The 17,759-nt window shown below is 43.0% G+C and overlaps 1 protein-coding gene across 10 annotated transcripts in view; it reads right to left on the bottom strand.

Annotated features, from left to right (window-relative positions):
• The window catches only part of Fmnl2 (formin like 2), a 296,835-nt gene that overhangs the window by 73,576 nt on the left and 205,500 nt on the right, over nucleotides 1-17,759 (bottom strand). For 8 of the 10 annotated variants that reach the window (XM_037204787.1, XM_028875642.2, XM_037204788.1 and 5 more), the window contains exons 5-6: nucleotides 12,353-12,436; nucleotides 8,786-8,938 (exon numbers count right to left, since the gene is read on the bottom strand). In XM_037204787.1, the coding sequence (XP_037060682.1) occupies nucleotides 8,786-8,938; nucleotides 12,353-12,436 (237 nt within the window). The remainder of the gene's footprint in view (nucleotides 1-8,785; nucleotides 8,939-12,352; nucleotides 12,437-17,759) is intronic. The other 2 variants (XM_037204789.1, XM_037204790.1) reach the window with 1 other exon arrangement.

Here is a 17,759-nt window from a genome sequence, read left to right as displayed (position 1 = left end):
AGAAGGGGTAAAGGTAATTGATTAGTGCCAAGAAACTGCCAAATGTATGATTCATATTGATCCACTCAGGGATAAAAATATCACAATAGTAATCGGACACCCGTTCAATTTTCAAACAGCAGTAGACGCAGTGGCACACACATAATCTCAGCACTCAGGAGACTGAGGCAAGAGAACAGTGATTCCAAAGCCAGCTTTGTATCAAGACCTTACCTCATTAAAAAAAGGAAAAGGATGAGGGTAGGGTAGGAGCAGAGGCCACCTTATAAGAAACCAGTCATAGCAGCTGAGTAATACATGTGCTGTATTGTAATCACACAGTGCAAGTAAACACAATTCAATACTGTCTTTGGCAGAACTGATAGGGCAACCTAACTCTGGTTGCAAGCCACAGCCTTTCAGGCTGAGCTACAGTCTCTCACAACAGCATTGATCTTATTTTGCCCGTTAGAATAAATCTCACACAGACTGAGTTGAGAAATTAAGTGGGCAACTGGGTAGGAGGCCTGAGTGCTGCTGTGGTAACCCACCATCTTTAGCTTCGTAATTATGCTACAGAAATACCTACAGTGAAACGGACTGCTAGAGTACTTTGCTCCTGACGGTACCATGAGACTTCAGAGATTTGAGCAGAACTCACTTGCAGAGAGTATCCCTCCAATCCATGGCAGTTACAAGAGGAGACATCAGATTAGCCATGGTCTCCCGTGGCTAACCAGGCAAATGAGCTTTATATGGTCCTGCACCATGTCATGTCTTGTGCAATCCCAGACTCGGCCAACAGTTAGTGGTGCATATGCCCCTCGATGGCATTTGAAATTAGCTTCCATGACAAGTTGTTACAATGGGGCCGCCCTTCTTACCAGTACACAACCTGAGCTTAAGGGAGACAATAGAAGGGGGAGGGAGAGAAGAAAGAGGGAAGGATCTCCTGGTCTATTTTGCCCCTTCTAGGGACTGCCAGGCCGCAGGTTTCACGCTTATTGAAAAGCTGCGGTGGGAGAGGAGGAGGTGGCGTGGGAGTCTGGCAGGGAAAATGGCACAGAATTTCCTGCACAGAGATCCTGTCCTCATTTTCTGCACAGGGGTTTCTCAGGCTGCCTCAAAATGTTACCTAACTTCAGGCACTCTGAAAAGCTTCATTCTGTCCATTCTTGCCTTTCTCTGGAGGGAGCATCTTCATTGGCATTGTGCAACAGGCATTTAGAGATCACTGTGTCTGTCTGTGCTGAAGTACAACCAAGTCTTTGGGTTTCGGGGGTAGGATGTAGTCCCCAGATGTACAAATTGGAGAGAGATTATGGGAACAGCAAAGGGAAGAACAAGGAATGAAACACGATGTATCCTGGACCACAAGGCTGGTATCTACTGCCACCCTGACAGCCTTGGAGTCTCAAGATGCCCAGATGGGAAACAAGACTAGCCCAGAAGCAGAACAGCCTGGCTGCTTTCTTTGGAGCTCCTGCCATTTGTGGGGAAACACAAGAAAGGATAGAGATGATTCTGTAGGGTAGAACAACATCACATTGCTCAGGCATCACTGCTTTGCTATCTCCCCAAGCACTGAACTACAACTGTAGAAGCTACCCTGGCAATAAAGAGTAGATGCTGGTTGGGACTTGCCAATGAGAATTCACAGACTAACCTATACAAATATAGAAACAGTTTATTATAAAACTGACTTAAGAACAGAACCAAGCAGAAGGTGGATGTGGGGCTTGGACTCCTAATCACAGCAGAAAGTAGAGGCAGAAGGATGGAGAATTAATTCAGTGTATCCTGGGCTACATGAAATTGTGTCTCTTAACAAAACAATGCACACATGAAAACTGGACAGGCAATAGAGATCATGGGAAAATGCTTGCTGCACAAGCCTGACAACTTGAGCTAAATTTCCCAGAATTCAAGTAAAGATTAAAGGAAACAATATCACAGAGTTGTCTTCTGGCCTACACACGCATGCACGCGCGCGCGCGCGCACACACACACACACACACACACACACACACCCCAAACATGCACACAATACTAACTTTTAAAATTTATTCCTGGCCGGGCAGCAGTGGCACATGCCTTTAATCCCCACTCAGGTGGCAGAGCCAGGCAGATCTCTGTGAGTTTGAGGCCAGCCTGGTCTACAGAGCAAGATACAGGACAGGCACCAAAACTACACAGAGAAATCCTGTCTCTGAAAAAAAAAACAAAATATTCCTGACACTTAAATCCATTTCATACATGTCTCAGCAAACATCAGGAGTTACATGCATGTGAGAAGTTCTACAACAATGCTAACATGCACAGGAGACATAAAAACTAAGTCGTATTTGCCAAAATGCTCTGCAAGACTGATGCAGAATGTATCTTGTGTAGTCCTACAGTAATACTCACCACCTGACCACCGACTTCCCTCATGAAAGTGAATCTGTAAAGGGGCACATAGCAAGCATCTCAACCTGTACAGCTGGCTCTTGTGGTTAGGAATAGACATATTTTAAAAAATATTACAGTAAGTAATAAACTTCAGAATAAGCGACATGTCCAGAATGATCCTGAGTACAAGAGAAAGTCTCCTCGCCAGAGCCAAAGCTTTGTGATAGACACTGCATTTGCTCAGACAGGAGTATTTATAAAGCCCCAAACAGTAAACACCAAGAGTCCAGTCACCGTCCACCCAGTGATGTCTTCAGGTAAGTCATAACCCATCTCTTGTCACAACAGCAACACATTTATTCGTATAAACATGACATTACTCCAGAGGGTTGGTCAGCACCTCAGGGTCCTAGGTTTGGTCTCTAGCACACATATATAAAAATTAGTTTGTATATTATGTAAAAATCTGCCTTTCTCTGTACTACCACTGTCTAAAGACTGAATATAAAATAGAACATTAGATGACTCCTGAACCAGGATGTCCTAAGGTCTGGAGAAAGATTTTTCAAAAGCATTCTATGCAGCTCCATTGTCAACAACTCTGGGATTCTTAAATCCAGGTCCTATTGGCCAGAGAGAGGGGGAAAGAGATATAATTTTTCTATTGCAAAGGCACTTTCAGCCTTAGATATCAAACTAGTACCTACCTACAAGTGTAGGAATTGGAACTGCCTTGGAAGCTGAAGTCAGGTTCAACCAAACAGGAATGCAGTCCCCCTCCAGGATGCCACATCATTTGTCAGGACTAGACCAACAACCATTCCAAGGTGTGGGCTAATAGCACTCTAACCAAAATTGGGGGTTTCAGGTTTCCTTTCCTACCCTTTAGACATGACGTCATTTGGGCATTTTTTAAAATCAATTAAACATAAAATATATGATGCTTAAAAATGAGCCAAGTACATTGCTAAGTGGCCCCAAAGCCAAAAGAAACAAAGCTGAAATAGTTCCATGAAGACAGTTCAAAGTAGAGAAAAGGGAGGTGGAGACAGACACAATGAGGGAGGGCCGAAGGGAGGAGAGGAAATGTTGATTGTTTTTAATAAGGACTGGAATGTTCAGTGTGTTTTCTATTTCCACCGGAGCCCCAGATCACAGCTGGGATTGCTTTACCATGTGAGTGAAGGGAAGGTGTCCGCTCAGGATATGAATGCTAAGTCTGTTAACCTGCCATTTCTGACTTCCCATCGTGTTTCCTTTGACGGCATTGGCTATGCCACAGCTAGCGAAGCAGCACAGGGCCCTGTGAAGAGCGTCCCAGGAAACCCTCTCACTCCCGCGACATCTCATCCCAGACCACCCCCATCCTCCTCAGCTTCCAGTGAATCACCTCTGAGATGGAAGCAGCCTGGCCTCCAACACGACACGGATTCTAGACTGTTCTTGCCAGTCTCTCAATGGACTGTCCCCTCAACGGACATACCTCAGACGGCACAGCAGGGACAAGGTGGGCACTGTCTCGACTCAAGAACAGAGGCCTTTCCCTTTCTAAATCAGGTGACACATATGTCAACCACCATCTGCCACCTCATTTGGTGACAGATAAAACTCAAGGTTAGAGCAGAGCATTTTCCAAGTATTTTTCTTGGTAACCTTCCGCTTTGAAGTGATCCCCTAGGCCACAGTAAGTCAAGTTCTTCACTAAATAACCTTTCAGATGGAAAATTTAAACAAATGGTAACAAGGAGATGAAACAAGAACAGAATAAAATTCAGATGGCAACGCAATAAAAAAAACAAAATCAGAATGGGGAAAAGAGGAGGAAAGGACTAGAGGAGGATGAACACCTCAGGGGGCATTCTTTCCTCTGTAAGATGGAAATAAGTTCAAACTGGTGTGTGTGTGTGTGTGTGTGTGTGTGTGTGTGTGTGTGTGTGCGCGCGCGCGTGAAAGAGAGAGACAAGGATGCCACTGGGACAGAGAGATAAAGAGAAACTGAGCCTGTAATAGTTGAAGCTAAAAATGTGGCAATTTCCCCCACAACAAATTCTGAATAAAGTAAAACACTACTTGAAAAAATAAGGCCGGGCGGTGGTGGCGCACGCCTTTAATCCCAGCACTCGGGAGGCAGAGCCAGGCGGATCGCTGTGAGTTCGAGGCCAGCCTGGGCTACCAAGTGAGCTCCAGGAAAGGCGCAAAACTACTCAGAGAAACCCTGTCTCGAAAAAACCAAAAAAAAAAAAAAAAAAAAAAAAAAAAAAACACTACTTGAAAAAATAAAGCTTAACTCTCAAATAAGCTTGTGTTATAAGTGAAATGGCCCCGAGCTGGTGTTCCCACACACTTATTTCCAAGAGCTCACATGGCTCCAGGGTGACAAACTGAGAAGGATTACAGAAAGCTTCTGTGGACACTGACCAGCAAACGGGACATTTACCAGGAGGAACAAGAATACATTCCATATGGATAAAGAGGTAGGACAGCACAGTGGGAAGCGGCAGTCAGACGGCCTCCCTTCCTCCTCCACTGATCACAGGCAGGTGTTTAACCCTTAGAGCTAACACTGGTGATACCATCAGCAGTCCCCACAGATCACCGGATGGATGCTCTCGGCACAGTGCCCACCACACAGTGCTCATTTAGTGAAAGTCACGGTGATGCCATCTGTGTCTGCGTTTGCATCCTTTTGAACAAGGTGAGGATGGATGACTGGTCAGAAGTGTAAATCATAAGCTAAGCCTATACTCAGCTCGCTGCTGAGTCCACAGGTAACAGGTATAATCTGTCAGATCGTAACTACTTGTGAAATGCTGTTCCACAGAAACAACAGCCTGAGGGGAACCATGACATCTCATGGAGGCAGAATATTCATTTCAGAAGAAATGTTGGTTAGTTGGTTAGCGGTTAATATCCTAAAAGCAATAGATCACTGTACCTTCATGCAAGTGAGAAGGTAAGCTGGGGTGATGTCCACAGCATTTCCACCTTTGAACTCTGACCTCTCTCCCTGCTACCTCTGTCACACCACATGGCTTGTCCCTCAAACATGCCTGATCCTTGATGTAAGGTTCTGCTCAGCTCATGCCTCTTCCCCTTACCTCTGTGTGGAGTAGCCTTTCTTAACCTGAGCACCAACTCCACCCATCACCCACAGACACAGTTTAAACCTGACCCTTCTTCCAGGTCCAAGTCAGTTCTCCATTTGTTTCCTTAAAAAACTCAAAGTATTTATGTTGTCACTACCACGTCTCATTCAGGTCTAATAGCATTCATCTTGGCTGTCTTAAAATTACTTTTTCATGCTTCTCAAATTCCACATGATCCTTAAGCCATTCGCTGCACAGATGTGCAGGACTCCATCACTTAATGAAGCTGGGTCTACAGGCACACTGGTGGGATCACTCTCAACCGGAGACAGGCCATGTTCTAGAGAACGCACAAGCCAGGTCTCTGCTGCACTGCCATCAACACTTGTCCTGTGGCCAAGCGTCAGATGTGTATGATGATTCAGAACCCAGCCACAGGTCTAACTCAGGGTGTGTGCTGTGTCCTAAGGTGCCTTCCAATCAATATGCAGCAGATTAAAGATATCAGGTTGGAATTCAAGAAAGAAATTGTGCTAGCATCAGGATTTTGTTCAAAGACCTTGTATTTAATAATGGGGTGTTCCTTCTTTAATCAAACTTTGTTTCTAAAATGTGTTAAAATCTCCTGAAATCTCACTTTTTCCAAGTTTCACCTATATTTCTTGGCAAGAGATACTGGTAAGAGCACATATCTATGTTGTTATCTGGAGATGAGGCAGAGGAAACAAGTCTGTGTCTAATATAAAGATATTTACTCACTAAGCAAAACTACCAGAAAACACAATAGTACTTTCAGAAGAATTTTGATATTAATAAAAATGCATTCTACTATAAAGGTTCTAGTTCTTAAGATGAGGAGCTATAATATGATAGGCAGCAGGATGACACAAGGCTACCATATTATAACTTGGAGAATGGTCGTAAGACCAGGCCACCATGTGCTGCCAGCTCTCTTGGATGCTTTCTCCAATGACTTAGGAGATATTCCAGTTGGAAGCCTCATCATCAGTGTGTAAACTGAAGCTGCTCCAGAGGCAGCAGAAGGAGAAGCAGCTTGGCTGGCACTGGAGCTGAAGAGATCTGGGCTGGGAAGCCAGTCTGGTGGTGATGTAAGAGATGGATGACAGCAGGACAAGAGAGTGCGGGACAAGACGGACAAAGCGGAGAAGACGATCAGACGTGAGACGGTAGAATGAGAAAGACGGCAATAGAATGAGAACCAGAAACCGGAGGAGTGTTGAGAGCAGAGGAAGAAAGAGGAGAGGAGGAGGAAGAGAGAAAAATGTAAGCAATCTTTGGGGATATGAAAAGCAACATGAGCCTGGTCTCCAAAGCGAGTTCCAGGAAAGGCGCAAAGCTACACAGAGAAACCCTGTCTCGAAAAACCAAAAAAAAAAAAAGAAAGAAAGAAAAGCAACATGTACCAGACAGCTGTGTTCCAACCGCTGTTGAATCACAGGAGCTAAACTACCATTGTTATACATGTTTAAAACCAATAATTATGAATGAATAAATAGTAAGATTAAAATCAGCAAGTGCCATGCAAGTCACCACCATGTTGACTCTCTGGTGAAAGTCAAGTGTCCCCTTCCTTGGGCTTTCAAACCGCTGAAGCACAAAATGGAAGAATATGATGGTGGTTTCCTAGTCATCTTTGAGCACACCTGCCAGAAAGACCAAAGGGCTCCCAAGTCTCTCCAAATAACACTCCCATTGTGCCTATCACCACACTTCTCGTGTAGCTTTCTAATTAGAAATGTAGACAGGCAAGATCTACCTTGAGCCAACAATGAAGCAGTTCAGACTAGGGTTGAGGTCCCTGGGCCCTGACTTCTAAGGTCCAAAGCATGCAATGAATTATTTAGAAAACAGGATCTGTGTTAAAGTGGCAGCTGACCAATATATACCTTCTAAGTAAACAAAGAAAAATAACCAAATTAAATTGTACCATGGTTATACAATATTGTAGCACGATATGTAATTGTAGTCAAATTTCCAGAACTTTCCGTTAGTTAGTTAGTTTTAGCTTGTAAATAAGTACATATATCCCTCTGCCCGTGTGTGAAGTTGACACACACTAGCAGGTTATTTAGCCACTGGCCTGCTGCAAACACCAGGAAGTGAACTGGAACATTGTTGCTTATTATTTCTGAATCAATTCATCCTAAATCCATCAACATTTTTGGCATTATAACAAGGAAAATCTGACTGGTTTATTGGAGACATCATAGTCAACCATCAAATCCTTCAGCAGAACTGATCTTCATTACAGAAAAGGACATTTTCTTAAACATTGTATGATTAAAACCCAAGTCAAAGGAGTAAAAGGTAATAAATGGGCAACTAAATGTGAAATGCCTGGAAACCACATACTCACAGGCTCTAACCTGACATACACACTCTATGACCCAAAACTCATGGCAATCTGAAACACTTGGATGATATCACCCTACCAGGTCATGTCAGAAAAACAAGAGGTGTTAGTAAGCTACAAAAAGCAAGCAGCACCCAGGAATGAAAATTTTAACCACACAAGTCTGTATTCAGGTCATGGGTCTGAGAAACCTTCAACAACACGATTTAGATATGACTTCTACCTTTATTAGTGCGAGTGGTGAGTTCCTTACCAGTTAGCTCTAAGTACAGTGCTTTGAAAACTGTGAAAGCTATTTCTCCACTCAGTGAGTGATTACAGGTCTGCCTGAATGAACAGCATGAGATTACACCCATTGACACAGGCGGTCAGTGTAGATCCTCCTGTAGCATCCTGGCATTTAAGCAGGAACTGTAAGGTGGAGTCATTAGTAGAAAATGTCAAGTTGACATGAAGCATACCTAACCAAAGGAACATGCCTAGTGGCACTTGATTATAAAAATGTATTTTCCTAACACTGTGGCCTATGAGTAAGAACACACCCTGCACAGGCACACGCCTTGAGCTACCTGTGGACGGACAGGGCAGCACAAACAGATGTGGAGCTACAGGGCTCTTTAGATGCTCACATTGTAAAGTGCAGCCGCTACCCTGCAAGTGGTATTGAGGTCACTACATCAACATCCATCCAGGTTAAGAACTTACCTGCTAGAGACTATTTCACTGTTATTTGGTGCAAGCTTCTCACCTCTGCTGAATCACTACGTGGTGTTTCTAAGTGTTATGTAAAGCTATAGAGTACTAGCCAAGAAAACAGGCCATGAACACCTACGAAACTGTTGATTAGCTTCAGTGGAGAAGAGAGTGCCCTGTGGAAAGACACAATGATGTCCACCCAGGATCAGAAGAGGGAGGAGGACCCTGCAGTGCCAAAGCATCTCATTAAGGCACTTACCGAAGTGCAGAATGTCTTCCAGAGCGGGACACACTGTTGCCCACAGGAGAGGGCAGGTTGTTCCCTCTGTGCAGGTCCTCGATGGACCTACTCCAGGGCTTTGATTTGTCCACTGTACTCTCCACGGTACTTTCCACACTTTCAAAGTCAAAACTAAAACAAAAAAGGAATGCTACTCAAAACTTAGACACTAACTTTCAGACACACACGTGGACATACACGACCTTCTATTCCTTAACCTCATCTTCACCATAATGTGAGAAGTCTTTGCGGCCAAAGGAAATGCAAAAGAACCTCTGTGGTCCTGGTGTTAGCTTGGAAAACACGAGGATGACAAACGCAGGGTCTGGCAAAAGAACCATTAACAACAAACGAGTAAAATGAGGTCCACGTACGTTGTTTGCATCTTGGTGGCTTACCAATTACTACCCCCGCTGCGCTGGAAGGAGGCAAGAGATCTTACAGCTGTCTGCATTTGGCTTGAACAAGTTGGTATGTTAGGCTTATACTAATTCATTCCTACCCATCAATTTTTCACTGAGCATTTTCTCCTAGCATGTTAGCAAGTACTTTTCCAACCATATGTGATACATTACTAGTGAGGCTGTGGATTTGCTTTGATTGTGGATTCTCTTCCCAATGTGGTGCTCTCTAAAGTAAGACTGTTGTTCCTCTGACATTTTTTGAGGTTATTACTCATGTTAACCATGTTGGAATCAGTGGCCAGTTGAGTTGCTTATTCTCGTGTGGCCTTAGGAACCGAGCAGTTAAACAAGCAGGCCTTTGTATCCCACGCATATCCTTGCTCACGCAGTGAGTTACTCTGCTTTCTCATAAGAATGCTGCAGTGTTTCTACCCTTAGTTCTGCCTGATCAGACAGCAGAACAAATAGACAGCAGCGACAGTTAATATTCTCTGAAAGATCTTGAAGAAAAAATAATGTATGCTGGAAATCATCTACAGATGCTTATAAAGCATGACTGCCAGAGGGGGAAAAAATAAAAAACATCAGAATGGCCACCTAAAACCTAGGGGCTATTCTCTAACTGTTCAGGTTAATCACACAGCAGGGACAGGCACAGCCAGCCAAGGGGTTGATGACAGACTTTTCTGTCGTGCCCTTGGATGCAGGAGTAATGCTGAAGAGGAGAGAGGCAGAATGAGGTAGTCTAAGAAAACCTGAAGTACTACAATAAAAGGCTCTTATGAGATGGAAGGGACTTTAAGGAACATATGAAAAACATTCACGGAATGGACACGTCACAAGTCACTGAACAGAGCTCATGTCATACGTTCCTCTCACTCCTCCCCACAGGCACAGGACCAAAATGCAAGAAACACACACTTCACTGAATTGGTGGACGCTTCCATTTCAGACAGAATCAGAATCTGCTGTGTTACATTCCATGGGCTGGAGAGTTACTAATGCCAGAGTATAGTAAAAAAAAATTTTTTTTCTCAAAATAAAAGACAAATTATATCTACACAAAGCAAAACCAAACTAAAAACCAATGTACAAAGTGTTTAAAGCTAATGCTTCCAAACAAATCCAAAGGCTCACAAACAGAGAACACAAACTCTAAGTCCAGGTGTTCAGTGGGTTATTGCCTTACACTGCAGAATTCCTGCACAGTATCACAGACATGCCCCCACTGGTCTGACATGCGGGCGTATTTGGGAAATCTGGCTTCCAAGCCCTATCGTCAAGTAAGTAAAGGATTCATTATATATAGGGAACAATTATAACATGTTCTTTTTTCCTTTATTCCTCATTTTTCTTAGTCTTCCTTAAATACTATCAATGTTTCTATAGATTTTAAAATTTGCAAGAGGGAATATTCTTTTTGTAATAATATATGATGCATCATAGGATTAGCAGACTTGAAAGTAACAAATAGGCAAGAAATATCCTTTTGATGGAATATGGCATAAACACTATGAATTATATTTCAGAAAACAATTTCTTATAGTATATGAGAAATATCAAAATAGAAATCATCATACCAGATTTGGTTAATAACCATGAATCTGTAAGGTAAGAATAATTGTAGTTTCCTCTTCATAAGTAGAGAAAACTATCCAGCTGGATGGATATTCAGACTCTTTGGAGTGAGGAACTAAAAACAAGTAGTTACTGTTAAAAAGAAGGATGGAGGGGTTGGAGAGAGGGCTCGGTGTTTAAGAGCTCCTGACGCTCTTGCAGAGGACCTTAGTTTGGTTCCTAGTACCCACACAGCAGTCACACCATCTGTAACTCCAGTTCCAAGGGACTCAACGCCCTCTTCTGGATTCCATGGCATGAGCACCAAGCGAACAGGTAGTACACATATATACATGCAGACAAACACTCATATACATAAAATCAAACTAAATATGTCTGCCTCTGGAAAAAGCAGAGTGGGATGCAATCAGAAAGCAGAGGCAGGAAGATTACAAGTTTAAAGCTAGCCTCTGTACAGCCTGAGAGCCTGTCTTCACACACACACACACACACACACACACACACACACACACACACACACACACACAAAACCACAGGAAGGAAAAGAACAAATAGCACCTGAGCTGAAGCATCGTCCATGTCTAATTAAAAACACAGCATCATTACTGCTTCACCCTGCACAAGTGAAACTATCTGTGGACGTTGGACAATTTCCTGATTAAAGGAAAAATGTTAAAAACAAAATGCCTCATTCAAATGTACACTTTGCAGCCCTGTTATAAACCGTTCCAGAAGTCATGAAAACGGAGAACCATGTGGAATAATATAGCTATGCAACTTAATTTTTTCCTGCCCTGCTCCAGGTTCCTTCCCTGCATGTGGTAGGAAATCAAAGACTACAAATATATAGACAATTTCAAAAAGGGAACAACAGTGTTCCATCCTCCTGGGCCACTATGTCGATGTCCAGCACTGCGTCCTTATCTGTTCACTTGCCAAAACCTACAAAAACACACCTGTATCATTTCCCCCTCAGTGCTGGGATTGAACGCATGGCCTCCCACATGATAGGCAAAGGCTTTGATACTGAACTACACCTCAGATGTATCACGGGGTTGGGGTGTGGATCAGTGGTAGAATACAGGCTTAGTTTGTGCAAGGCCCTGCTGCAATCCCCAGCATATCAAAATTCAATAAAAAAAAAAAAATCAAAGGACGTTCTTTTTTTTTTTCTACTTCTTTTATTTATTCAGCAATGTATTATATACCACTCTAGTATTTTATCACATAGATTCATATAACTTAAGCCCTCAGGAAAGGCAATTTTTTGTATTGTGGATATTGCTCAGTAGCAAGGCCAGGTCCTGGGTGTGATCCCTCACATAGCTGGGTGGTCTTCCAGGTGATTTTTACTCACCTGTTTTATTTCTGCCTTAAAGACATTTCTAATACAAATTATGTGACTTGTTTTTAGCTAAAAAAAAAAATCAGTGATAAATCTTTTTAAACTTCCCCCCATCTGCTTGTGGGTTTCTACCTTCAGTGAGGTATGTGATTTTACTGATGGGCTACATCTTCTGGGACCATGTGTAACTGATATGCAAGCGAGCTAAGTTTTACTTACGTGACTGCATACTGTGCAAAGGATAGATACTCCACGAGAACATCGAGGCCTTTGTTTTCTTCATTCAGAAACTCTCTGACCCATCTGGGGAAGGAAAAAAGAATTACTGGTGACACCAATCAATGGAAAGGACATGGTGGGTAGTTTTGGTTTTTCCCTAGAAACATCCAAAGTCTAAAAGTATATATATAGAAGATGGGCTCAACTATTTTTACAGGAAGGAGGCACTTCGAGATAGGGTATGAAAACCATAGGTTGCTGTGTAAGAATAAGGAGCAAAAAGTACTTACATGCCATCCTTGCATTTGACTGACTGAAGACTTAAGACAACCAATTTCAAAAATATTTCTAAGAAAAGGAGTTTGTCCTAATGTACTTTCAACCATAAATGATCCCTCGCCTGGTTGCTGAAAGAGCCAAGACCAGACAAAGAATGAGGCAGACTGGGGACATGGTGCCATGGCCACTGAGATGCAGGCAGGACTCCAAATCCATGCTCAAGCCTTCTTGGCACACCCAGCTGGAGAAACCACTAAACCACCAACGAGGGGCCGATGTTTACTGGCTTCTGGAAATTCAATAAGGATAATGACTTGCTTCATTTTTTCCACGAGTATAAAAACCTTTAAAAGATGGCAGGTACCACAGACCATGGGCAGGACTAACGTGTGACGAAGAGTTTTAACAATCCAGTCTTAAACCATTCTTTTTAGCCTGCATTTGAGTACTGTGTACCAGTTCACCATGAATACTCACACATTTGTATTTGCTGTCCATAATGACTCCACTAGACAAGGTGATAAGGCCTGAGGATACAATTCTGTCACCTGCTTTCACACATTTCCTCCCAAGCATTCCTCATCAGAGACTGTGAGGATATCAGAAGGAACCTTTACTCAGTGTGAAATTCCACCAACTAAAGGGTACAAAGATCACTGCAATATCACGAGCCACAGCCACACACTGTAATCCAAAGTGGTTGTGTCTCTGGGAACGGATGCACCACAGCTACTGTGGAAGCCATACTTGCTAGCTATGAAAACAGCAGCAGGTCCCTGTGTCCAAGGAAGAACAGGACCTGCTGAAGAGGCTTGTGGTACAAGAAGAATCTAGTAGACTCCAGATGCCTTGTTTGTTTGTTTGTTCTGCTTTACGGTTTTTCCTTTTTCTCCTGTCTCCTCTCCCCTAGCCCTTTCATCTTGACATACAGATAGGTATACAGGAAGTATGAGGAGTCAGGAAGGTGAGAAATCAGACAGCCTGACTTAGATTCTTCTTTCAAGTACTTCAGACAGCTGCCACCAAAGATACGCACTTAACCATCACCGTGTGTAAACTGAACATTTAATAGGAGCCTGGAGTGGCAACACTGGCAAAGAAAACTCATCTGTTGGGTCTCACAGAGTGGCTTTGTTAATAGACCTGAACACAGCTCACAGTACCGTGTACTGGCGAAGGCAGAAAATTCCAGAACACCACACACATAATCTCACCATGTCCACTTCCAGATACCTTTTTAATTCCTCCCTGTGCAATAAAGTCTCCAGAGACAGTGAACTCCCCCCACCCCAAGATAGGGTTTCTCTATGTAACAGCCCTGGCTGTCCTGGAACTCAATCGGTAGACCAGGCTGCCTCGAACTCACAAAGATCAGCCTGCCTCTGCTTCCCGGGTGCTGAGATTAAAGGTGTGCGCCACCACTGCCTGGCAACTGAACATTTTTAAATGATAGAAGCTTAGAAACAGAATAGGAAAAGCTACTTCTTGTAAGTGGCAGGGGAGTAGGAATTGCCTAGCACTCCCTGTGAATGCCGGTGATGCTGCTACTAATGGCGACCCTGAGCTTCTTCCTCTTCGCTTGCCCACTGCTCTGGCCCAATGCTCTGACAGCACAGTGCAAACTGTCCTGCAGAGATCGGTGTCTTTTTTTTCTTTAATGATTTATTTTTATTTTACGTACATTGGTGTTTTGCCTGCATGTATGTCTGTATGAGGGTGTATGATCCCCTGGAACTGTAATTAATACACATTTGTGGGCTGCTATGTGGGCACTGGGAATTGAACCCATGAACTCTGGAAGAGCAGCCAGTACTCTTAACAGCTGAACCATCTCTCCGATTGGTGTCTTTTTAACATGAAAGAGAACCACTAAATTCCAGGTTATTCAGGACAGGCTCAGTTTCACATATTCTATTCCACTGATCACTAATGTGGAAGTTCAGAGCAACCGCCACTGAAGATCTTCTGCAGACACTTCCATAAGGAGCACAGACACCGAGGACGTCATGATGATCTGCTCCTACTGGACCACTGGCACCTCCATCTCATTTAGATAGGAAGGTCAACCACACCTTTACAGGGGAGGAAAACTGACCCAGACATGAGGAACTTGAACTCAACAAAGCAGGAAATAGCCCAGGATAGCAGGTCTATTATAAGTCTTTTGATTCAATGTGCTGATTCTGAGGAAGGAATAAGGTTTAGTTTGCTTCTTTACTTTAATAACATCCTAACTGATGTCTCACTTGGTAACTATAAGCAAAAGTCCCAAAAAGGTAATTTTCAAAATGAGACAGGAACCCACTGCTTATATCCTAAAATAGCATGACTTGCCTCTGGTTTAGTATTACAAAGCGGATTCTGGTCCTAAAGTTGCAGGCTCCTCCTTGGTGCTTGACGTCACTCCAACACGACTAAGTGCTTTAAGGAAAGACTGAGATGTAAGGCATTCACCACTGACTACCTTGCCTCGTGTATCCATGGCACTCACTTAGCTAAGTCACTCCATGTAAGGGTTTGGACGTAAAGCAAGTCAGCCCTCTCTCTCCCCATCCTCTTGATCCCTAGCCCTTCTCTGGGAAATTCTGCATGGGTGAGAACAGTCCAGAGTGATCATCCATGAACTGTTCAGAGTAAGGAAGGAAAATGGGTAAAGATGTTAAAAGGCAGATGTTAAAGGGGTATCTCAAATCTCAGGGTCTGAAAGGAACATGGGGGCCAGAGACTTGGCTCAGCAGGTAACGACTCTGCGTCGAAGCCTGACAACCTGAATTCAATCCCTGCGACGCACACAACAGAACAAAGAAACACTTTTCTCCCACACACTGTCCTCTGATCTCCACATCTGCCCTGTCCCCATGCACACAAATAAATAGAAATAATGGGGGTGTGTGGACACTTCATGCTGTGAACGTATGTATTTGATCATACAGTAAGTCTGTCACATCGGTACGGCTCTCTTGTCTCTGTGCATGCTCTAGACTGTTTTATATGCTGCCAATAGGCAAACAGTTTCAAATTGGGTGATTATAAGTTTTGGAAAACAGAATTAGTTCTGACTCTGACAGTATGTATTACTTCCTGAGTGCCTTGCAAATTCAAATGTGATTACCATATGTTATAAATTTGAATTTAGGCAAATTCCAAATCAGATGCTTGGAGGCTTGGAGAGACATGGATAATGAGAAAAACTTCAGAGGGGAGGGGGGGCTGTATCCACAGAAGGGCTTTACGTGCAAATGCAAACAAGTCATATTGAAACGAAGGCTGCGCACACGTGGTTTCAAAGTTTTGTTCTCCCTGCCTCCCCAAATCTTAGAGCCAAATTCCTTCAGACAGAAAATTAAGTCTTCAAAACCCCTCCTGGGGTACAACTCCCAAGGTCAAGCAAATGGCAAGCCACACAAAGGGAAGGGACCAGTGTTACCCCTTGGCCAGGCTCCTGTAGAGAACGCTGGCAGCCGGGTGGGTAGCTGGAATGAAGGGGGCTGAGAAATCAGGGGGGCAAGAGAGAGGTCAGCATCACCCAGAGCCAAACCCACCACTGAACACTGTAGCAACCCAGTTCTCAACGTGTACCCCATCACCGCTAGGCCTCTCAGCATACCTCTAGGGTTGATCTATTTTCCCAAAAGTATTAAGGCTTGACACAGCAAAGCCTTGGGTTTAAACTGCCAGCACCTAAACAAAACAAAACAAAAGACCTTTGCTGACCTTGACACGCTTCACTGTGACTTGGTAAAACTGCTGAGAACTAAGCAGAGATCTGTTTATCACATTCTTCACTCTGCAATGCTGGGGCAAGAAGCATCCCCCCTGAGGAGCATAGCCAGTATTTATTAAAGCTTGATGCTCAAGACACATCGTACTCAGTTTCTCTGTGACAAATTAGAGGCCACATAAAAACCATCTGCTGCCCATCCATGCACCTGGGCAGTCTTGAAGGGGTTAAAGAAGGAGCCATTTTTTCATGGACTACCAATTCACCTATAAAAACGACTTACAAACTATGATGATAACATTTTGGGTATTTGAAAGACATTTCCTCAAAAGTGCCTAAAGATGGCCTGTTGATTAGGGGAAACAGGCAGTGTTTGTCACTAATGATCAATTTTCAGCTTAAATAAAAGTTAAGAATTTAGAAAAATGCTGGGCGGTGGTAGTGCACGCCTTCAATCCCAGCACTACCACCGCCCAGCAGAGGCAGGTGGATCTCTGTGAGTTTGAGGCCAGCCTGGGCTAAAGAGTGAGTTCCAGGAAAGGCGCAAAGCTACACAGAGAAACACTGTCACAAAGAAAACCCAAAAAAAACAAAAAAAGAATTTAGGAGAACTGTGTTTATATTACTTTGATGGCTTTATGACAACCAAAACTGTAACCTAATGGCAGCAGTGATTATTAACAAAAAATGATTTTAAAAATAATTAATTTTAGAATGACACGTTGGAAAGAGCAGAGCAGGTCACTGGAAAGAACAGTGTAGTTCATCAAGCCTGCTTTCCAAATGATTGGTACAGGAACCATGTGATGGGATCCATGGGTAGAAACATCCTCTCAGAACATGTGATAACAATGGATTTGGACAGAACACAGTACATATTAGCACCTTTGGGCATTTTCACTCAGAGAATTTTAGTGTGCTATCTCAAGAATCTCCACAATTATCTGAAAAAGCCACTTAAAAACTCATATTTTCCAAATGTTCTTCATCTACACCAAATAAAGATAAATATCAAAACAAAATGAATGCAGTGTCATGAAAGCCCAGAAGCCTTCTGTTACAAAGACGCGAAAGAAAATTCTCAAGAATTATTTATGTTGTTTTGTTAAATAGCTATAGTTCATGAAATGTTCTATGTGCTGATATTCACAGCAGTGTTTATGTTTATATATTAAAAGTTTGCTACTAAATATCACATATTAAATAAACTGAAAACCTGTCAATTTCACTTTCTAACATGGCAAATGTTACTAGGTCCAATTCATATAAGCAACGACAATTTATTGGAGTTCAAAACCATTAGCTAAAATAAAGGAATCCAGAATGTTAAAAAGTGTGGGACTGTTGGTGTGGACAACAAGCTTTAGATGTAGACAAATTATGGTTCAAGTCTCAGTGCTTCTAACT

Source organism: Peromyscus leucopus, chromosome 4 (genome assembly GCF_004664715.2).
Source record: "Peromyscus leucopus breed LL Stock chromosome 4, UCI_PerLeu_2.1, whole genome shotgun sequence".
Classification (NCBI taxonomy): Eukaryota; Metazoa; Chordata; class Mammalia; order Rodentia; family Cricetidae; genus Peromyscus; species Peromyscus leucopus.
The sequence above is the reverse complement of the archived record's forward strand: the minus strand, read 5'-3'. Positions and strand labels throughout refer to the sequence as shown.